Source organism: Carassius gibelio, chromosome B23 (assembly GCF_023724105.1).
Source record: "Carassius gibelio isolate Cgi1373 ecotype wild population from Czech Republic chromosome B23, carGib1.2-hapl.c, whole genome shotgun sequence".
Classification (NCBI taxonomy): Eukaryota; Metazoa; Chordata; class Actinopteri; order Cypriniformes; family Cyprinidae; genus Carassius; species Carassius gibelio.
In genome coordinates, this window is record NC_068418.1 from 27553459 (window position 1) to 27574016 (window position 20558).

Below are 20558 nucleotides of genomic sequence, written 5' to 3' on the forward strand. Positions count from 1 at the left end.
TATAATGATATAATTGGGTGTCACTGAGTTTTCAGATTTTTCCAGAACTTAATTGCTCTTTTTTTATATCAATCACTCAACTTTTATTCAAGACACATAGGTCTATAGAGACAACAACATACAGTATATACATACATATAAAACAATACAAAAACATAAGGATGATGCAGACGAGGCATCATTAAAACATATACAGGCTTTGGGTCCAATGTTTCCAAAAGCAAGATGTATACCTTGTATCACTCTTAGAAAGATCAGCTATGGACGCAATAATCATATTCTTAGATCCTGTTAGTCTGCACATGAATCTATACATAAGATTTCTTAAAGCAGCATTAAAAGTGGGCACATTATTAGACACAAACATTTCACTGGCACTACACCACCTAGGAATTTTAAGCACAATTTTCAGTGCATCATTATAAGCCACTTCAAGTTTTTTCATTTTCGACAGACTAAAATTACACCACAGGTGGGCAGTATACAACGGAGTGCAGTAGGTTTTGAAGAGTGAGATTTTAACATCAGGTGTACACATGTGGAATTTAAGTGCCAGCATATTTGCCTGCCCATAGTTTTCCACACTGACGCTGCACATCATCATCATCACTGAGGTCATCTCTTATCACATGTCCCAAATATTTAATTTTCTTTACAACCTCAGGTTGACCTGCCAAAGAGAAAGAAGGATACTCTTCATTGTGTTAAATTTTATATCTAACATTTGACCATATTGAGAGCATATTCTAAGAAGTTGCTGCAGGCCAGCACTGGAGGGAGACAGTGCCACCAAATCATCAGCATAAAGCATATGATTAGTGAGACTATCCCCCAGCAGGCAGCCAGTTCTACATCCCTTTAGCTCCCTAGATAAATTATCCATCAACAGATTGAATAGCAGCGGAGACAGAGTTCCGCCCTGCCGCACTCCACTGGAGACATAGAAGGGTGCTGACAAACTCATCCCCCACCTGACTTGCATAGTTTGGTGAGAGTACCAGAACTGCAGTATCCTGATTAGGTAAGAGGGGACACCACGGTCATGTAGTTTACCAAACAGTTTACCATGATTGATACGATCAAAAGCCTTTGATGCATCCAGGAAACACATAAAAACTGTGCTATTGCGTGATCTATACCTATGGACAATTTCTTTAAGTGCATAAATACACCGATCAGTTCCATGCTTTTTCTTAAAGCCAAACTGATTATCTGTTTATTCTATGTATTCTGCAAGCCTATCCATAATGTTCCCCTCTAGTACCTTGGATAGTACACTTGCAATTGAAATAGGTCTATAGTTATCTATACTCATTAATTTACCAGTCTTATTTTTAACTACAGGCACTAACAAGACAGATAACATGGATCCATTTATGAATAAATGCGTTATTTGTTGTGTGTCGGTGCACATGTAATATATTTTTACAGAGATCTGCATGCAGGGTCTCAATTGGATGTTTTTCCCATTCTTGAAATCTTGATTTGGATCTGTCAGTGGACCCCAGTGCCACTTCCAGTTCCTGCCAGCGTGCTGCACAGTGGTTTGTGTTTGTACAGTAGCTCCGCTTTTCTGTAGAATCTCTATTTTACTACCACTCTCTGTGTTAGGAAGATATTCCCACCATCTATTCAATAAATGCAGGGAAATAGTTAGGCTGACAGAGAAGATTTCAGAGACACGCTTCCAAACTTTAATTGAGGACAGTAAGAATGTTAGGGCTCTAGATGCGGCTTTGGATGCGTCTAGCTCAGGGATTCCTGTACATTGTCCGGTTCCAGCAACACAGCCCCTGCAGCAGGGCAACTGGGTGACAGTGAGGCAGCGTAGTCGTGGGTCAAAACACCGCTCTTCTGTTCCGATCAAAACATTAAACAGGTTCTCCCCACTCAGTGATGCACCCACTGAGAAACCTGATGAAAGTGCTCTAGTTATTGGTGATTCTATTGTACGGAACGTGAATATAGAGACACCAGCCACCATAGTCATATATCATAGTCACCATAGGAGATATCATCAGGAAACATGGTGTTAGCTTTCACTGTTATGCTGATGATACTCAGCTCTATATTTCTTCGTGGCCTGGTGAAACACACCAATTTGAAAAACTAATGGAATACATAGTCGATATAAAGAACTAGATGACGAGTAATTTCTTACTGCTAAATTCTGAAAAAACAGAGGTGTTGATTATAGGACCTAAAAACTCTGCTTGTAATAACCTAGAACACGGTCTAAGACTTGATGGTTGCTCTGTCAATTCTTCGTCATCAGTTAGGAACCTAGGTGTGTTACTTGATCACAATCTTTCCTTAGAAAGCCACGTTTCTAGCATTTGTAAAACTTAATTTTTCCATCTCAAAAATATATCTAAAATCACAGCCTATGCTCTCAATGTCAAATGCAGAAATGTTAATCCATGCATTTATGACCTCAAGGTTAGACTATTGTAATGCTTTATTGGGTGGTTGTTCTGCACGCTTAGTAAACAAACTACAGCTAGTCCAAAATGCAGCAGCAAGAGTTCTTACTAGAACCAGGAAGTATGACCATATTAGCCCGGTCCTGTCCACACTGCACTGGCTCCCTATCAAACATCGTATAGATTTTAAAATATTGCTTATTACTTATAAAGCCCTGAGTGGTTTAGCACCTCAGTATTTGAATAAGCTCTTATTGCTGCGTTCTCAAAACTCAGACAATTTGATAATACCTAGAATATTAAACTGAACTGAGATTATGACATCACCGAATTCAATGATGAACTGCCTTTAACTATCATTTTTCATTATTGACACACGGTTTTCCTAATGAATGTTGTTCAGTTGCTTTGACGCAATCCTTTTTGTTTAAAGCGCTATATAAATAAAGGTGACTTGACTTGAACAGGCTTTGTTGGTGGTCCCTCGCGTTAGACTGAAGCGTAGAGCGGAGCTGTATTTGTGAGGCAGGGCCACGACTCTGGAATACCCTGCCTTTAGAGATTAGACTGGCCCCTTACTTGTCTATTTTTAAGTCCTTGCAAAAAGCTTTTTATTTTCCTTAATCTATTGACTAATGTGATATGTTAAATTTTTTAATGGGTGGTTTTAATTTTCTGTAAAGCACTTTGGTCAGCCTGGGGGCTGTTGTAAATGTGCTATACAAATAAAACTGAATCGCCCAGGCCTGGCTCTCGTCCTCCGCTGCGGGTGCACCCAGGGTCTATGGTGTCCCAGCACTGGAGGGAAGGACATCTTGGAAGATCATGTCCTGGCATGCATCTCCTCTAACATCATGTCAAATTCTGTCAAATGCCTGCATCACTGTATTGTACGGCAACTGCTCTTCTTTGGACTGCAAAGCTCTTCAGCGAGTGGTGAGAACAGCAGAGCTCATCATTGGACATAAACTCCCAGCCTTACAGGACATCTATCAGACTCGCTGCTTGAGAAAGGCTCGCAGCATCATCAAGGACCGCACTCACCCTGCTCATCACCTGTTTGCCACACTACCATCTGGCAGACGTTTCCGAACCATCCGATCACGGACAACCAGACTGAAGAACAGCTTCTATCTTCAAGCCATAAGACTACTTAACAATCAGCTGTCCTCCATCTAAAAAACAGGAATACATGCTGCTCTTATGTTTACTCTTATTGTACTTGCCCTGTCATTTTTTTATATTCCTTCATGTAGTTCTGTGAGACTCTACAATGACATTTTAGACACCGCTCTACCCCAATAATCTTATATTAGTACCTCAGGACTACTTATAAGTCTTAACACTGTCTACCTTTATTGTATCTGTTACTGCCACTTATTTGTATATAATGCTCTGTCTGTGTCTGTTCTGCCTATGGTCACTGAAGTCACTCAAAAATCTCAAGTGCTCTAGACGTACGTCTATATCTGTTTAGGTCCTGTTATTGTCACTGTATGTCTGAGACTCATCACAAGCATTTCAATGCCCAGTTTTCCCCAATGTTCATTGTGCAAATGATAAATAAATGCCTCTTGACTCTTGAATTGAGTATTAGCAATGTATGCAAGGTTAGCGGCAACCAATGCTAATGGGCTAGAAACTAAAATTCATATTCATACAAGATTGTTTCTTTATCTAAACAGGAAATTATATTGGGAAAAACAACAGCAACAGCATTCTCCTTTTGATTCTGCGTGGATTTATATCGAAGAGCAGCACTGATTTTTGTGTCTGAATGATTAACACGCATCTTCACTTTGTCCTGCAGAGCCCAGATTTTGTGAACACTGAAATATTGCATGTAGCATAGAGAGCAGACACTGTAAAAATAAGAAAACCTGACTATTGCTTAGTCACTAAATGCCTCATTCAGCCAAAATTGGTCAAGACAATAACAGATTTCATGTTCAGTAATTTTACATTTAGTAACACAAGTTAATTGTTTTGATAGACATATACTGCCTTCTAGGACACTGTTTGTACAAGAACAATCATCAACCTTTTTCCTAGCACCCCATGATGCTTTACACTAGTTATAGGTATAACTTCCACTGTAAACAATCGGCAAAATATTCGCAATAAGCATTTTCAAAAACTGGGTACAATGAGGTGAAATTATTTACTCACTTTTCAACCACTGATCATGGAAAGGAAATGTAAAAGTCTAAAAGCATTAATTCTATTAACACACCATGGATAACTCCTAAAGATCATCCTTCTATTCTCAGCAATATTACTGAGGTGTTCAATATTATTATAGTCTGCTAATATATGTCTATACCTCATAACAATTAATTTCCTAAACTCACTAGTTCAATCTTATGTTCCCTCCAGAAGTTTGCGCTCTGCAAGTGAACGACTCCTTGTGGTGCCATCCCAAAGAAGTTCACAATCACTCTCACTGACCTTTTCCTGGACTGTGCCCAGCTGCTGGAATGACCTCCAGATCTCGATTCGTACAGCTGAGTCTTTGCATTCCAGGTAATTCCTGGATTATATTGTTAATTAAATGGGGAGAACAGAGCACAAATGCACAGCACTGGGGAAGTCGTGGCCTAATGGTTAGAGGGTTGGACTCCCAATCGAAGGGTTGTGAGTTCTAGTCTCGGGCCGGACGGAATTGTGGGTGGGGGGAGTGCATGCTCAGTTCTCTCTCCACCTTCAATACCACGACTTAGGTGCCCTTGAGCAAGGCATCGAACCCCCAACTGCTCCCCGGGCGCCGCAGCATAAATGACTGCCCACTGCTCCGGGTGTGTGCTCACAGTGTGTGTGTGTGTGTGTTCACTGCTCTGTGTGTGTGCATTTCGGATGGGTTAAATGCAGAGCACAAATTCTGAGTATGGGTCACCATACTTGGCTGAATGTCACTTCACTTTTTTTCACATGTTGTCCTTTTTCCCTCGCTTAAAACAGAATACAAGGAATACATGAAAATAATCAGGAGGAAAATAATTTTCCTATTCTACAGATATCATTGTTATAATATATGAAACGTAACATTATTCTCCAGACCTCTGAAAATAGAAAAGTAATGAAAATTCACAGCCAATTCAGTCTAAAAAGAATTTTCGATTTTTTATTTTTTCCTTTATTTTTCCAGCAAGGTCCTGTTCTTCCTGGGAGTCCTGGCTAAGAGGACCGTACAAAGTGTCACATACATTTAAGATATAAAACACAGAATTACAAAAACAAAGCAAAACAATAATCATAAATCAGCAGCCTAATTAAAACGACCACAAAGGTTAATTCATGACATAAATGTCAAAAAAAATTGTATATCGAATTAATCAGGCCACAGTTCAGTCACACAAACACAGCCACTGTTCAACCAACAGTGAGTGAGTCAGGACAAACCAATCCTTCTCATGGATCTGACTGAAGGTTACGAGCAGTCTTGAAGAACAATCACAGATTCTCTAACTGTGTACTGTACTTACAGTGACTCATGTTTGTGTGAATATCACCACATAGTGCTTCATCTACTGCACTGCAAAAAAGATTGCCTTCCTTAATATTTGTCTTTTTTCTGAAAAGATTGTCCAAATTTTGTTTGGTTTTTTTTTTTTTTTTTTAGTTTTAAGAAAATCTTAAATATATCTTGTGAATATATATACTAGAAAACATGCAAAAATACTAAGGACGAAAATAATTTTTCCAGTGCAGATACTTAAAAACAACAAGGAAATTGGGTGAGGTTGCAGATTTCCGTAGTTTATTAAAAGCTGAAAACACATTCAAACAAAAACACCAGAACCAAACACAGTGCACAGTGTGGTGAGAATCACTGCAGAAATTAATGCAAAGCAGTGTTAATTTTGGAAAGCATTTTTGATTTAGTCTTAGTCTTGAGGCGGAAATGCTAGTCACATTTTAGTCATTTGAGTCTATCATAGTTTTAGTCGACGAAAACTCATTGCATTTTTGTCAACTTTTAGTCACTACTTTTGGTCAACAGTTTTAGCAAAACTGTAGTTACCAAAGTTTTTGTTAGCTATTTTAAATGTAGTTTTCAAATTAAAATAATCATTAATTGTGTGTGTGTATTTAAGGAAGCACAATAAGACAAATACAATAGAGAAACAAATTAAACTAATTTTTCCAGATACTGTACACTCACTGTAAAAAAAAAAAAAAAAAAAGACTAACCCTAACGGTAAAAAACAGAAAATGCTACAGTACAAACCTGCACTGTTAAAAATTACCAGCATTTTACAATAATTAACAGTATTATTTTACAGTAACTTGTTGTAATTAAGTGTCCCTGTAATATCTCAATGAATACCTGTAAAAACTACAGTATCCTTGGATTTTACAGCATTTAACTTTAACTTTTTTAATTTTACAGTAAAATCTTGCAATCTTATCTACTGTTATATCACAACAAGGTCTGTAATATCACAGCAACACAGTGAAAAAACGTAAGTATTTCACAGCAGTAAACAGTATTATTACAGTGAAATATTGTATTGAAATATGTCCTGGGAAGTCACATGACATAACCGATCTGTTTTGAATTGAAAGCGCTGTCGTCGTGTCCCTCTTCTATTCCGGGCTGAATGGAGAAGGTGAGCAGCATGCATGTTTGCAGCACTTACACCCATGTTATTTTAAAATAATTATAATATATACTTTCAAATAAACGTTTATTGCATGACACAGTTCACATTTTGTTAGCAAGTGCTCGGAAATTGTTGAAAGTTCTCTCACAGCATTAGCTAATAGTAGTAACTTAATGTTAGTAATGACGAGAGTTTCGCTATAATTTTTCATGTCACTATTTTATACTAGTTTATAAAACCAATGATGGGACAAACATTACTATACGTGCACATTTCTGTAATTAGTCAAGGTTATCATAGATTAGCAGGGTTAGCCGTTAGCAGTTTAACTTTAATAACTAATATTATTATTTTTACAACATGACTGAGCTAACTGGAGTAAGTTATTCTCACGTTGTGTTCGACAACAGGAGGGTTTTAACACTAGGGTTCCCGCTTGTCCTGATATGAATGAATAATAATTGTAAAAGTTGTAAATGCAATTTACATAAATGATCAGAATCTGCATTGAAACTGAAATTCTTATTGTTGGTTGCCTTTGTGTAATTTCTCCTTTTTCTTTCCATTTCTTGGTTCTTTCCTTTAAGTAATCCTTACATTAGCTGTACGCTTCTGTCATAAGTGCCACAATGGTGACATGTTTTCTAATTATCCCACCTACATTTTCAGGAGCCATGAAAAATATTTTGGCGACATTGGCAAGCACGGTGATACTGAGTGGAGTACAAAAATAGGAATAAAGCTCTTGCTCAACGCCGCAGAGAAAGAAGGCCGCGCACTGGAATGGCAGGAGCGGCCAGACTGACAAGAGGTCCTGTTGACCAATACGGGTATGTGGCAATATGTATGTGGCAATATACATGTAAAGTCTGTCAATATTTGTTCGAAAGCATTGTATATGACCATGAATAACCCTGAAACAGGACAAAACAATACTTTTCTCTTGACTAGTTTATTGACCCTTTGACATGGATCCTTTTCACAGAAATCATGTTGCGATGTTAATCGTGTAGTGTAAACAGGTGTAATTACCTGCGATTATGGCCTTGTTCCATTTAGGATTTATCTGAGCCAGGGCACTGATATTGTGCATAGTGGCTCTCTGGCATGCATGGTTGTGGTACACTAAATACATTGACCTTAAAGGGATATTCCACCATTTAGGGAAATAAGCAAATTTTCCACCTCCCCTTGAGTAAAACAATAGATTTTTACCTTTCTCCCGTTGATCCAGTCATTCCCTGAGTTTGGCGATACCATGTATAGCTCCAGCCTAGCATAGATCATTGGATCGGATTAGACCATTAGCATCTCGCCCTCATAGTGACTAAGTTTCAAGAATTTTTCCTATTTAAAAGTTGTCTCTTCTCAAGTTAGAACGTGCAATAAAAGTAACGGAAAATGAAATGTACTAAGCTAATTTGGCATGGAACTATACTCTCATTCTGGTGTAATAATCAAGGAACATTGCTTACTTACCATGGGCGCAGTGATATCACGCAGCAAGAGATAACTTTTGCAGATTTGCCAGAGGGGGAGACTGAGGCAGCATTGGAGAATATAAAGAGCGATCTGCTGAACATCTACTCAGGCATGCCATCTACTGTCTTTTTTGGGTAAATTTGTTTAGAATTTAGTAATTTGTCAAGATCTGAACACTGTGTGTGTTGGGAGGCTACAAGACCAAATTGTGACTTGGGTACTAACAATACATTTGTATGTCTGTGTACACAGAGGAAGGAATGAGTGGGGCAGAGAGAGCAGAACCAATGATGGAAAAGACATGCATCATCCTGCGGAAATACCTTAGCAAAGTGCCTGCTGCAGCGATGTCTGAGATCAAACAGGAATCCGTGATGTTCTGGCCTGCTATGATCCAGACTCTGACAAGGCTGCCTGCATCCTGCTGCTCCTAATGTTGTAATGTAAGAGCCGAAAGAGAGTTTGATGCTTCAAGTTGCTGTAAGATTTTTTTATTCAAATATTTAAAATGCAAAATGAGTGATTACATTATTAACATTTACCTTGCATGATTTACTACCTCTGACTTCTGACCAATGAACAATATTTATCCTTTATCCTAAATCCATTCTATTGTGTGTTAACTATATTACAGCCATGTGCCACTGCTGTGGACGTCAATACTGCAGAACTCCCCGGAACCCCCTGCTTGATCATTCAAGGTAATGTTACTTTGATCTAGTTTCGACATTTCTTCATTCTCCCTATTTTTACATGGAGTAGCTGCTTCGTCTTCAGCAGCTGTTACATATTCAACCTTGAGTATCCTACCGCTGGATCTTAGACGCTGGAGTTCATTCAAAGGTATTTTATAAAGATCACATTTAATCTTGTAATTCACATTATAGTACAGGCTCCCAACTCGATGATTGTCTTGAGGTCGAAAATGCTGACAAGGCAGACACACTCTTGCAGTTTAAATCTAGATTAAAGACCCATCTCTTTAACCTGGCATACACATAACATACTAATATGCTTTTAATATCCAAATCTGTTAAAGGATTTTTAGGCTGCATTAATTAGGTAAACTGGAACCGGAACACTTCACATAACACCGTACTTTCTACATCATTAGGAGAATGGCATCTACGCTAATATTTGTCTGTTTTTCTCTTATTCCGAGGTCACCGTAGCCACCAGATCCAGTCTGTGTCCAGATCAGAGGGTCACTGCAGCCTGGAATTGAACTACTGGTTTCGTCTGGTCAGAGGAGAACTGACCCCAACTGAGCCTGGTTTCTCCCAAGGTTTTTTTCTCCATTCTGTCACCGATGGAGTTTCGGTTCCTTGCCGCTGTCGCCTCTGGCTTGCTTAGTTGGGGTCACTTCATCTACAGCGATATCATTGACTTGATTGCAAGTAAAAACAGACACTATTTCAACTGAACAGAGATGACATAACTGAATTCAATGATGAACTGCCTTTAACTATCATTTTGCATTATTGAGACACTGTTTTCCAAATGAATGTTGTTCAGTGCTTTGACGCAATGTATTTTGTTTAAAGCACTATATAAATAAAGGTGATTGATTGATTGATGAAGCTTAACCACATTAAATTAAAATGTGTCATTTAAACGACATGACATCCCTCATTATGACCGAGTGGAAAAAAAGAATATGTATGCTGTAGCAATGCCTTACGGTAATAGCCCATATATACCGGAGAAGCATTACAGACTTCTGCGCTATGAAGTGAACGCGCTTTCGACGAGTCATTCTGAAAACACTAGGAGAGCGCACGTTTCTTTCGCCTGTTTGGATACTTCAAAAGACGTTTGCACCTCCAGGTTTGATCTGTTTATGTGTTCAGAATGTGGGTTTTGTCTGACTCAGAACGCAGGTCTTGGACGCCCCTTTCTATTATGATAAACACACATCAAAACTGTGTGTTTTTGGTGACTCCAAAGCGCATGCTAAGAACGCGCATTTTTATGGTAAATCACGCGTCACTGACGCACGGTTTTGACGTGTCAATGTGCAAACAGACGCCCAAGCAGCCGTTTGTTACTACTTTGGCTTGCCATACTGCTGACAGCGCACACACACACACACACACACACACACACGCGTGCGCACACGCACACACACACACACACACACACACGGGTGAGAATCGAGTTAAGGCACCACCAATGTTTTATTTACTAGGAAAATAAATAAGTGTGCACTGATCACTGATGGATGAAGCGCTGCCGCTCATCCAGTTCTGTGAGGAAACCCTTTGTGACATTCAGCTTCTGTTCTACAGGAAACAGATCACACTGTCCCGTTCTTCTTTGCAATGGTGAGGTGTAAGAGAAAGAAAAGCAGGATGATCTCAGCGCAGGTGAGTCTGAGAGTCTTCGACAGCAGGTCGTGAGAGGACAGCAGGATCAGAGGAGGGTCAGCGGCGAGGGCCTGTGAAGCGGCTCGTTCCTCCCCTGGAGGACACTCGGCCAGTGCTGTTTCCCAGGGGTCCCCGGGGCCCACGCCGGCCCTCCACCGCTCCTCTGGTCTCCCACTCGCGACTCGCTCTGGTCTTCTTCTCCTCTACATTCAGACGCAACTCTCCACTGAACATGATGGGCTGCAGGAGACAGGAAAGAGGAAACACTGACTTCCTGTTCACTCATTGGCCCATTAAAAGGTTAGCTCACCCAAAACTGAAAATTGTCATTCATTTCATTTTTGGTCGAACTATCCCTTTAATGTCAAGCAGCAGCATGTTTTGACAGTATCAGAGTAGAAGATAACCCCGTCCAGTAGACAGGTGTGGTCAGATAAAGCCCTGGTCAGAGCAGCAGACCGATGAACCGTTTCACTGGACAGACTTTGAAGCAGATGCAAATAATATTCCTTTGAGATTGATAAGTGCAGTCTCCCGTGAGAGTTACTCTACTGCTGAGTTAACACTGATGTGAATGTGCAGTATTTCTAACACACACCTTTAACCCGAGCTTGCTCTATTCTTTTTACCATTCCATTTTCTTTTATGCATTATATAATTTACAAAACAACTCGCAAGGTGTACTGTTAAGCCAACTGAGACTTGTAGCACTTATATATCATTGCTCTTGTTGATTTTGACTGCTTTCATTGTCCTCATTTATGTCACTTTGGATAAAAGCGTCTGCTAAATGACTAAATGTGAATGTATTTTGATACAGCAGCACCAGAACTGCAGTGGATTGAATGTGTGCTGTAGCAAAATACTACAATATTTCTTCCAAGATCAAACAATCATATTACATAATCCTACCCTTTTATTTTCCCCTTAAATGATACGGTTTAGCAATATCACACCAGCAAGAGGGCCATTTCTTACCAATATTAGCAACATTGCTCATGAGATATTGATTTTATACAAAAGTTTAATCAAGAAGAAATAATAATGTCACATTTCAGACTCAATAGTCGATATTGACTGTTTTTGCTCAATATCACAAATAGCTCCAGTTACAGTCTCAGCAAAGCTCCCATGGTTTAGAGCGAATCGTTTGGGTCAATGATTCAGCGACTCCTTCATAAAGAATCACTTCATAACTGAATGATTGGGTCGTTTTGAATGAATTGGTTGAATGGATGATTCAACGACTCACTCATTAAAACTTGATGCCACATAGTAGCGTGTTAGGTCCAATTTTATTATAAATAATTTCATATGTATTAATTGGAACATCATGTAATTAGATCAGTGAATCAGCATGTCAGTGAATGAAGTCAGTTTTGTGACCACACACAGTGGATATAGCCTAGATTCATGCTTCTTTTATAGTATTACAGTCAGTTAATGGAAATCAGTGACTGCATTAACAGCAGTCTGAACTTATTCACCCAGCCCATGTTTTATTTAGATGGCACATGAGCATCCCTGGTAATGCAGCACTCTTCAGGAAATTTGGCAGAATCAGACTGTCACACAAACCTTGGCTCCCAGAATCCTTTGCACCGGCTCAGAGTCATTGAAAACCACGAAACCAAAGTTGGGCAGCCTCCCTCCGACGGCTTTGGTGTTGATCCTCATCTCCACCACGTTCCCAAATGCTGACGGAAACAGAGCGGCATGAAGTGGCAGGCAAACACTCGCCAGGGTCAAAGGTCAAAGGTTAAAGGTCTTACTCATGAAGAAGTCTTTCAACTCGCCCTCATCGATGTCATGAGGAAGATTTCCAACGAAGAGCTGATGACTGTCTGGATAACGAATGAATCGGCGGCCCTCTGTATCACCGGCATCACCGTCACCGCGGCCTGAACACACACACACACACACACACACGTATATGAGTGTCACACACTCATTTAATGATTGAGTTTGTTGAACTAAATTATCAGAGAGTTACCCTAACCCTAATCTGTTTAGTAGGAATGTAACCATATAAATCTCTCACAATACGATAATATCACGGTATGAGGTCCACGATGTGATATTATTGCAATATTAATTAAAAAAAATTAAATATAAAAAACGACAAGTTAATTGGGAAAAAATGTCTAACAACAACGACAGTAGTAGCCATATATTGTAAAACAATTGCGCTGTATAATAAATGAAAATGAATATTTCATAGGTGTATTATTTTTGCTTTCCACTACAGTAGGGAAATTACAGCACTATGTGTTATGACATTATTTCAGTGACCTCACAATTTTAGTTTTTCAATAAAACACATTGTTTTCTCAAAAAAATATCCTCAATCGTGTACATGCATGTTATTTATATATTATTGTAGCTCAGTTTGTGCTGAATACAGTGTTTCCAGACTTTAGCCATGTACATGTTTAGAAGCACTTCAGCGTGCCATGGGATTGTTTTATTTCTCAACACCCCCGAGCCGCACCAAACCCTCTGGATTCGTGAAACACCGCCACTGCCTGAGCTGTGAAAAAGATCCCAAATTTTTTAGACACTAACAAAATCCAGACTGAGTGATCTCTGACACTCCTGCGGGTGTCGCTGTTGGACAGTGTTTTCTCTACTTCCTGTTGGCCTTCTGTAGCAAATCGTAGCTGTTTTAATTTTTTTTTTCTCTAGAATCTTTATCTTACTACCACTCTCTGTTTTTTAAAGTGTTTTTCACAAGTTCAACAAACAACCGCAGTAAGAATATTTCATCAAGCACGGTGAGTAATGGCTTCGTCTGCTATCGTTATTTGCACCTCTTGCCACATGTACAGTTTATCTATCTCTGTCACTGATGAGGGATTCACATGTGATAAATGCAGGGAAACAGTTAGGCTGACAGAGAAGATTTCAGAATTAGAGACACACATCCAAACTTTAATTGAGGACAGTAAGAATGTTAGGGCTCTAGATACGGCTTTGGATGCGTCTAGCTCAGGGACTCCTGTACATTGTCCGGTTCCAGCAGAGCCCCTGCAGCAGGGCAACTGGGTGACGGTGAGGCAGCGTAGTCGTGGGTCAAAACACCGCTCTTCTGTTCCGATCCAAACATTAAACAGGTTCTCCCCACTCAGTGATGCACCAACTGAGAAACCTGATGAAAGTGCTCTAGTTATTGGTGATTCTATTGTACGGAACGTGAATATAGAGACACCAGCCACCATAGTCAAATGTTTACCAGGAGCCAGAGCGCCTGACATCTTGGCAAATTTAAAAATACTTGCTAATGCTAAACGTAAATACAGTAAGATTGTTATTCATGCCGGCGCTAATGATGTTCGACTTCGCCAGTCGGAGATTACTAAAAATAACTTTAAAGAGGTGTGTGAACTTGCAAGCACGATGTCAGACACTGTAATATGCTCTGGTCCCCTCCCTGCTTACCGTGGTGACGAGATGCATAGCAGATTGTCATCACTCAATGGCTGGATGTCTAAGTGGTGCCCACAGAATAACATAGGTTTCATAGACAATTGGACGAGCTTTTGGGGCAGACCTGACCTGTTTAAAAGAGATGGTCTTCATCCCTCCTGGGGTGGCGCCACTCTTCTGTCTAGAAATATGGCAAATAGTCTTAGTGTTTATACTTGACTAACTGGGGCCCAGGTCAGGAAGCAGACAGACTGGCTAAACCGACCGTCTGCTAGCTGCCTCCCGTCACAGAGGTCAGTTAATTCTCAGCACATAGAGACTCTTTCACCTAGATATCACACTATAGAGACTGTGTCTGTTCCCCGAACTAGAAAATACAAAAAACGTCCAAACCAAGTTAAGGTTAACAATTTAATTGAGGTTCAACAAATAAAAAACAAATGCAATATGGATAAACAAATGATAAAGCTTGGCTTATTGAATATCAGATCCATTTCTACGAAAACACTTTTTGTAAATAATATGATAACTGATCATAATATAGATGTGCTCTGCTTGACAGAAACCTGGCTAAAACCTGATGATTACATTATTTTAAATGAGTCCACCCCCCAAGATTATTGTTATAAACACGAGCCGCGTCTAAAAGGCAAAGGGGGAGGAGTTGCTTCAATTTATAATAATGTTTTCAGGATTTCTCAGAGGGCAGGCTTCAAGTATAACTTGTTTGAAGTAATGGTGCTTCATATAACATTATCCAGAGAAACCAATGTTATTGATCAATCCCCTGTTATGTTTGTACTGGCCACTGTATACAGGCCACCAGGCCACCATACAGACTTTATTAAAGAGTTTGGTGATTTTACATCCGAGTTAGTTCTGGCTGCAGATAAAGTCTTAATAGTTGGTGATTTTAATATCCATGTCGATAATGAAAAAGATGCATTGGGATCAGCATTTATAGACATTCTGAACTCTATTGGTGTTAGACAACACGTTTCAGGACCTACTCATTGTCGAAATCATACTCTAGATTTAATACTGTCACATGGAATTGATGTTGATAGTGTTGAAATTATTCAGCCAAGTGATGATATCTCAGATCATTATTTAGTTCTGTGTAAACTTCATATAGCCAAAACTGTAAATTCTACTTCTTGTAACAAGTATGGAAGAACCATCACTTCTACCACAAAAGACTGCTTTTTAAGTTATCTTCCTGATGTATCCGAATTCCTTAGCATATCCAAAACCTCAGAACAACTTGATGATGTAACAGAAACTATGCACTCTCTTTTCTAGCACTTTAAATACAGTTGCTCCTTTACGCTTAAGGAAGGTTAAGGAAAACAGTTTGACACCATGGTATAATGAGCATACTCGCACCCTAAAGAGAGCAGCCCGAAAAATGGAGCGCAGCTGGAGGAAAACAAAACTAGAGGTATTTCGTATTGCTTGGTGGGAAAGTAGCATATCCTACAGAAAAGCATTAAAAACTGCTAGATCTGATTACTTTTCTTCTCTTTTAGAAGAAAACAAACATAACCCCAGGTATTTATTCAATACAGTGGCTAAATTAACGAAAAATAAAGCCTCAACAAGTGTTGACATTTCCCAACACCACAGCAGTAATGACTTTCTGAACTACTTTACTTCTAAAATCGATACTATTAGAGATAAAATTGCAACCATTCAGCCGTCAGCTACAGTATCACATCAGACAGTGCACTATAGACCCCCTGAGGAACAGTTCCACTCATTCTCTACTATAGGAGAGGAATCATATGGTTTAAATCGTACTTATATGACCGCTTTATATGTTACCCTTGGGAGCAGGGACGTGCACAGGAACTTTGAGGGGCAGTTGCTCTGACCTAAAAAAAGGACACTCACTAGCCCCAAATACAGATCCCCTGTAAAGACCTTGTCTCAGAGGAGCACCAGGACAAGAACACAGGAAACAGATGATTCTTCTGCACAATCTGACTTTGCTGCAGTCTGGAATTGAACTACTGGTTTCGTCTGGTCAGAGGAGAACTGACCCCAACTGAGCCTGGTTTCTCCCAAGGTTTTTTTCTCCATTCTGTCACCGATGGAGTTTCGGTTCCTTGCCGCTGTCGCCTCTGGCTTGCTTAGTTGGGGTCACTTCATCTACAGCGATATCATTGACTTGATTGCAAATAAATGCACAGACACCATTTTAACTGAACAGAGATGACATCACTGAATTCAATGATGAACTGCCTTTAACTATCATTTTGCATTATTGACATACTGTTTTCATAATCAATGTTGTTCAGTTGCCTTGACACAATGTATTTTGTTTAAAGTGCTATATAAAAAATAATAATAAAGGTGAATGGCTCTGGAGAGAAGACACACAGAGAAAAGACTGTGTTCACTGTGCTCACAGAAAGAGCATTTCTTACTGCACTCTGACTCATAGCATTAGAGCTCCACATTTCCACAATTCAAACATATTAAACCAACTCCTATAGCATTACCAAATGCAGGAAAATTAAGCCACAATTTTGGGGGAAATTCCAAAATGATCACAACGGCAGAAACATATGCAAGACTGTCAGCAAGCGGACAAATCTGAAGCAGTGTGTGTGTGTGTGAGAGAGAGAGTAAGTGAGTGTGTGTGTGTCACCTGTCCGTGGTGCTCGTGGAGGGAAGCCTGGTCTGTCGCGCTGCTGATCTCTGGGTAATGACGACTTTGTGTCCTGTTTGTGCTCCACCCGCGGCTGACAGACAGACAGACAGACAGACAGACAGACAGACAGACAGAGTTAGCATCACAGCGTTTCGGTCTCCTGTAGAACTGCTTTACAGCTTTTAAGTCAAGTCAGCTCTATTTCTAGCACTTTATACAATACAGATTGTGTCAAAGCAGCTTCACAGTATCAAATAGGAAAAATGTGTTCTGATAACGCAAGAGGTGAATGCAAGATGGCGGCGCGTCCACACACAGCGGCTTCTCTCTGTCCCAACAGAACGGTGTTTTCGTGTTTTATGTCTTGTGAGTCACAGAGTTTTTGTACGTCGTCATCGCGTCTACCTGTCTGTAAGCGCGCATACAGTCGCAAGTTTCTGCTCGATGTTGGCAGAACCGCATTTTTACAGTTAAACTCAGAGCACGCGGAATAGCTACGGGATCTAGGTCTGCTACGGGGGCCTTCACCATCAACGACCCCCACTACTGCATCTCGCCCGCAGCGGAGGCGCCACAAGCGGCGTGAGAGGAAGCAGACGAGGGGGAAGCACGGAGGTATCCAGGCTAGGCTAACGGCTAACCCACACAAGCCATCTATCCCCACCATCGTACTGGCGAACGTACGCTCGTTGGACAATAAACTGGACTACATTCGATTACTACGCTCAACTCAGAGGACTGTAAGAGACTGTTGTGTTTTTGTGTTCATGGAAACATGGCTCAGCAACAGCGTTCCAGACGGCGCTATTCAGCTCGACCAGCTGACGTGCTATCGAGCGGACAGAGCTCTTGTCGCGGGAGGAAAAACCCGCGACGGCGGGCTTTGTGTTTACATCAATGACGCGTGGTGCCGCGATACTGTTGTGATCAGCAAACACTGCTCACCCCTGGTGGAGTTTATAAGTGCCGGCCATTCTATCTGCCGAGGGAATATACTGCTATACTGCTCATTTCAGTGTACATTCCCCCGAACCACAGCTGCAACAGGAACGACGCACTAAATGAACTGAACCAGCACATCAGTGAGCAGCAGACAGCACACCCCGATGCTTTTCTCATCATGGCTGGGGATTTCAACCATGCTGACCTAAAGAGTGTGTTTCCAAAAATACACCAAACACATTAACTTTCCAACACGAGGTAATAACATTTTGGACTTTGTCTACACCACACAGAGAGGAGCTTACAAAGCCCTCCCCCTCCCCCACCTCGGAGCTTCAGACCACATCACTGTTATGCTAATGCCTGCATACAGAACGCTCATTAAAGTCGCCACACCAGTTCAAAAACAGATTAAAGTGTGGCCAGAAGGATCATCAGAGGTTCTTCAGGACTGCTTCAACACAACTGACTGGGACATGTTTAAGCAGGCTGCCACATGCAATAACACCACTGACCTCCAGGAGTACTCAGAGACTGTCACTGCCTACATCAACAAGTGTATTGATGATGTAATGGTCACAAAAACCATCACTGTCCGGGCCAACCAGAACCCATGGATGACAGGGGAGGTCTACAGACTCCTGAAGATGCGCTGCCTTCAGAGCTGGAGATGAGGTGGGCCTGAGAACAGCCAGGGCCAACCTGTCCTGTGGCATCAGAGAGGCTAAGAGACAGCACTCCAGGAGGATAGCTCATCAATTCAGCGACAGCAGAGACACTAGGAACCTGCGGCAGAGGATACAGACCATTACAGACTACAAGCCCCCACCACGGACCTGTGAGAACAACATCTCTCTGCTGAACGAGCTGAACACCTTCTTTGCTCGCTTTGAGCAACAAAACAGCACCACTGCACAGAAGACTCCACCTCCTCCCGGCGACCAGGTGATGACGCTGATCCCAGACAGCGTGAGGAGATATTTCAACAGGATCAATGCACACAAAGCTCCGGGTCCTGACAACATCCCTGGGCGTGTATTGAAAGACTGTGCAGCAGATGCCATCGCCACTACCCTCCACTCAGCACTCACATATCTGGACAAAAAGGACGCATATGTCAGAATGCTGTTCATTGACTTCAGTTCAGCATTCAACACGATCATCCCTCAACAGCTCATTTACAAACTGATCCAGCTGGGGCTCAACACTTCACTGTGCAACTGGCTGTTGGACTTTCTGACTGGAAGACCTCAGGCAGTACGGGTCGGCAGCAACACATCCAGCACCATCACACTGAACACTGGTGCCCCCCAAGGATGTGTGCTGAGCCCCCTCCACCTCACTCTGCTGACCCACGACTGCACACCGTCACACAGCTCCAACCTCTTCATTAAGTTTGCGGATGACACGACTGTGGTGGGTCTCATAAGCAACAAGGATGAGACAAACTACAGGACCGAGGTGAGCCGCCTGGCCAAGTGGTGCAGTGACAACAATTTCTCTCTGAATGTGGAGAAGATGAAGGAGATTGTTGTAGACTTCAGGAGAGCACACACTCAGCACGTTCCTCTGACCATCAATGGTGCGACTGTGGAGAGAGTGAGCAGCACCAAGTTCCTGGGTGTGCACATCACAGAGGACCTCTCCTGGACTGAAAACACAGCAGCACTGGCCAAGAATACACAGCAGCATCTTAACTTCCTCCGCAAACTGAGAAGAGCCAGAGCCCCACCCCCCCATCATGTACACCTTCTACAGAGGCACCATCGAGAGCATCCTGATGAGCTGCATCACTGTGTGGTATGGGGCCTGCAACGCGTCCTGGCGAAAGACTCTGCAACGCATAGTGAGAGCGGCTGAGAAGATCATTGGTGTCTCTTTCCCCTCCCTCCAGGACATCGATGGAACCCGTCTCACCCGCAAAGCCCTCTGCATCACAGGTGATCCCTCTCACCCATCACACAGCTTCTTCAGCCTGTTACCATCAGGGAGGAGACTGTGGAGTCTCCAGGCCAGGACCAGCAGACTGAAGGATAGTTTCATCCACCAGGCTGTCAGGAAGCTGAACTAACTCCCGAACTTGCCCCCCCCTCCCCTCTTCTGCCTCAAGCACCACTGAACTATGATTTGCACTCTATCTGCCTTTTGCCTTGCGCTGCTTTAACTATTTTTAATTTTTTTATGTCTTTTTTTAATATTCCCTTATTGTATATTTGCATCTACATTTTATATTTTGATCTAGATTTTTAGACTTTAATGTTATCACATCAAGTGATTGATACACTTGATGGCGCCGCAGATGGCTACTACTAGCTACTACCAAATATTGTAGAAACATAATTTTCTGTAAAGTTGCTTTGTAACGATTTGTTTTGAAAAAGCGCTATACAAATAAACATGAATTGAATTGAATGGCTGCTTCAGTGCTTGGCTCTCCAGTGTTTGTGCTGTTTTTGTTCCTTTTTCCTGTTTTTTGTTTAACAAACACGATCAGTTTCACCAGGGATGAACTGCTGAACATTCGGCAGAACACACCACAAGATCTTTTACCGGATTTAAATTATTCAGATGTTTTACTGAACGTTGTTATTGGAGGAGCGGCGGCGCTGATCAAGCGCTTCAGGACGCGCAAACGGGGGAAGCGAGCGGGAGCGCTCGT

The 20558-nt window shown here is 41.3% G+C and overlaps 1 protein-coding gene and 1 long non-coding RNA gene across 4 annotated transcripts in view; one reads left to right on the forward strand and one right to left on the reverse strand.

Moving 5' to 3' along the window:
- The first annotated feature begins 7748 nt into the window (after positions 1-7748).
- On the forward strand, positions 7749-9388 carry LOC128011745 (uncharacterized). Of its 2 annotated transcripts, none has more exons than XR_008182643.1 (4): positions 7749-7857; positions 8550-8643; positions 8762-8989; positions 9144-9388. It is a non-coding gene; the product is annotated as an uncharacterized LOC128011745 (long non-coding RNA). The 2 variants fall into 2 exon arrangements; XR_008182644.1 differs by having other exon boundaries at positions 8762-8952.
- Positions 9389-10667: 1279 nt separating this feature from the next.
- LOC128011743 (ras GTPase-activating protein-binding protein 2) overlaps positions 10668-20558 on the reverse strand; it is a 22928-nt gene continuing 13037 nt past the window's right edge. For both annotated transcript variants that reach the window (XM_052594448.1, XM_052594449.1), the window contains 4 exons: positions 16955-17048; positions 12648-12776; positions 12454-12572; positions 10668-11115 (listed from right to left, as the gene is read on the reverse strand). In XM_052594448.1, coding sequence (XP_052450408.1) covers positions 10933-11115; positions 12454-12572; positions 12648-12776; positions 16955-17048 — 525 coding nt within the window. In that variant the 3' untranslated portion in view covers positions 10668-10932. The remainder of the gene's footprint in view (positions 11116-12453; positions 12573-12647; positions 12777-16954; positions 17049-20558) is intronic.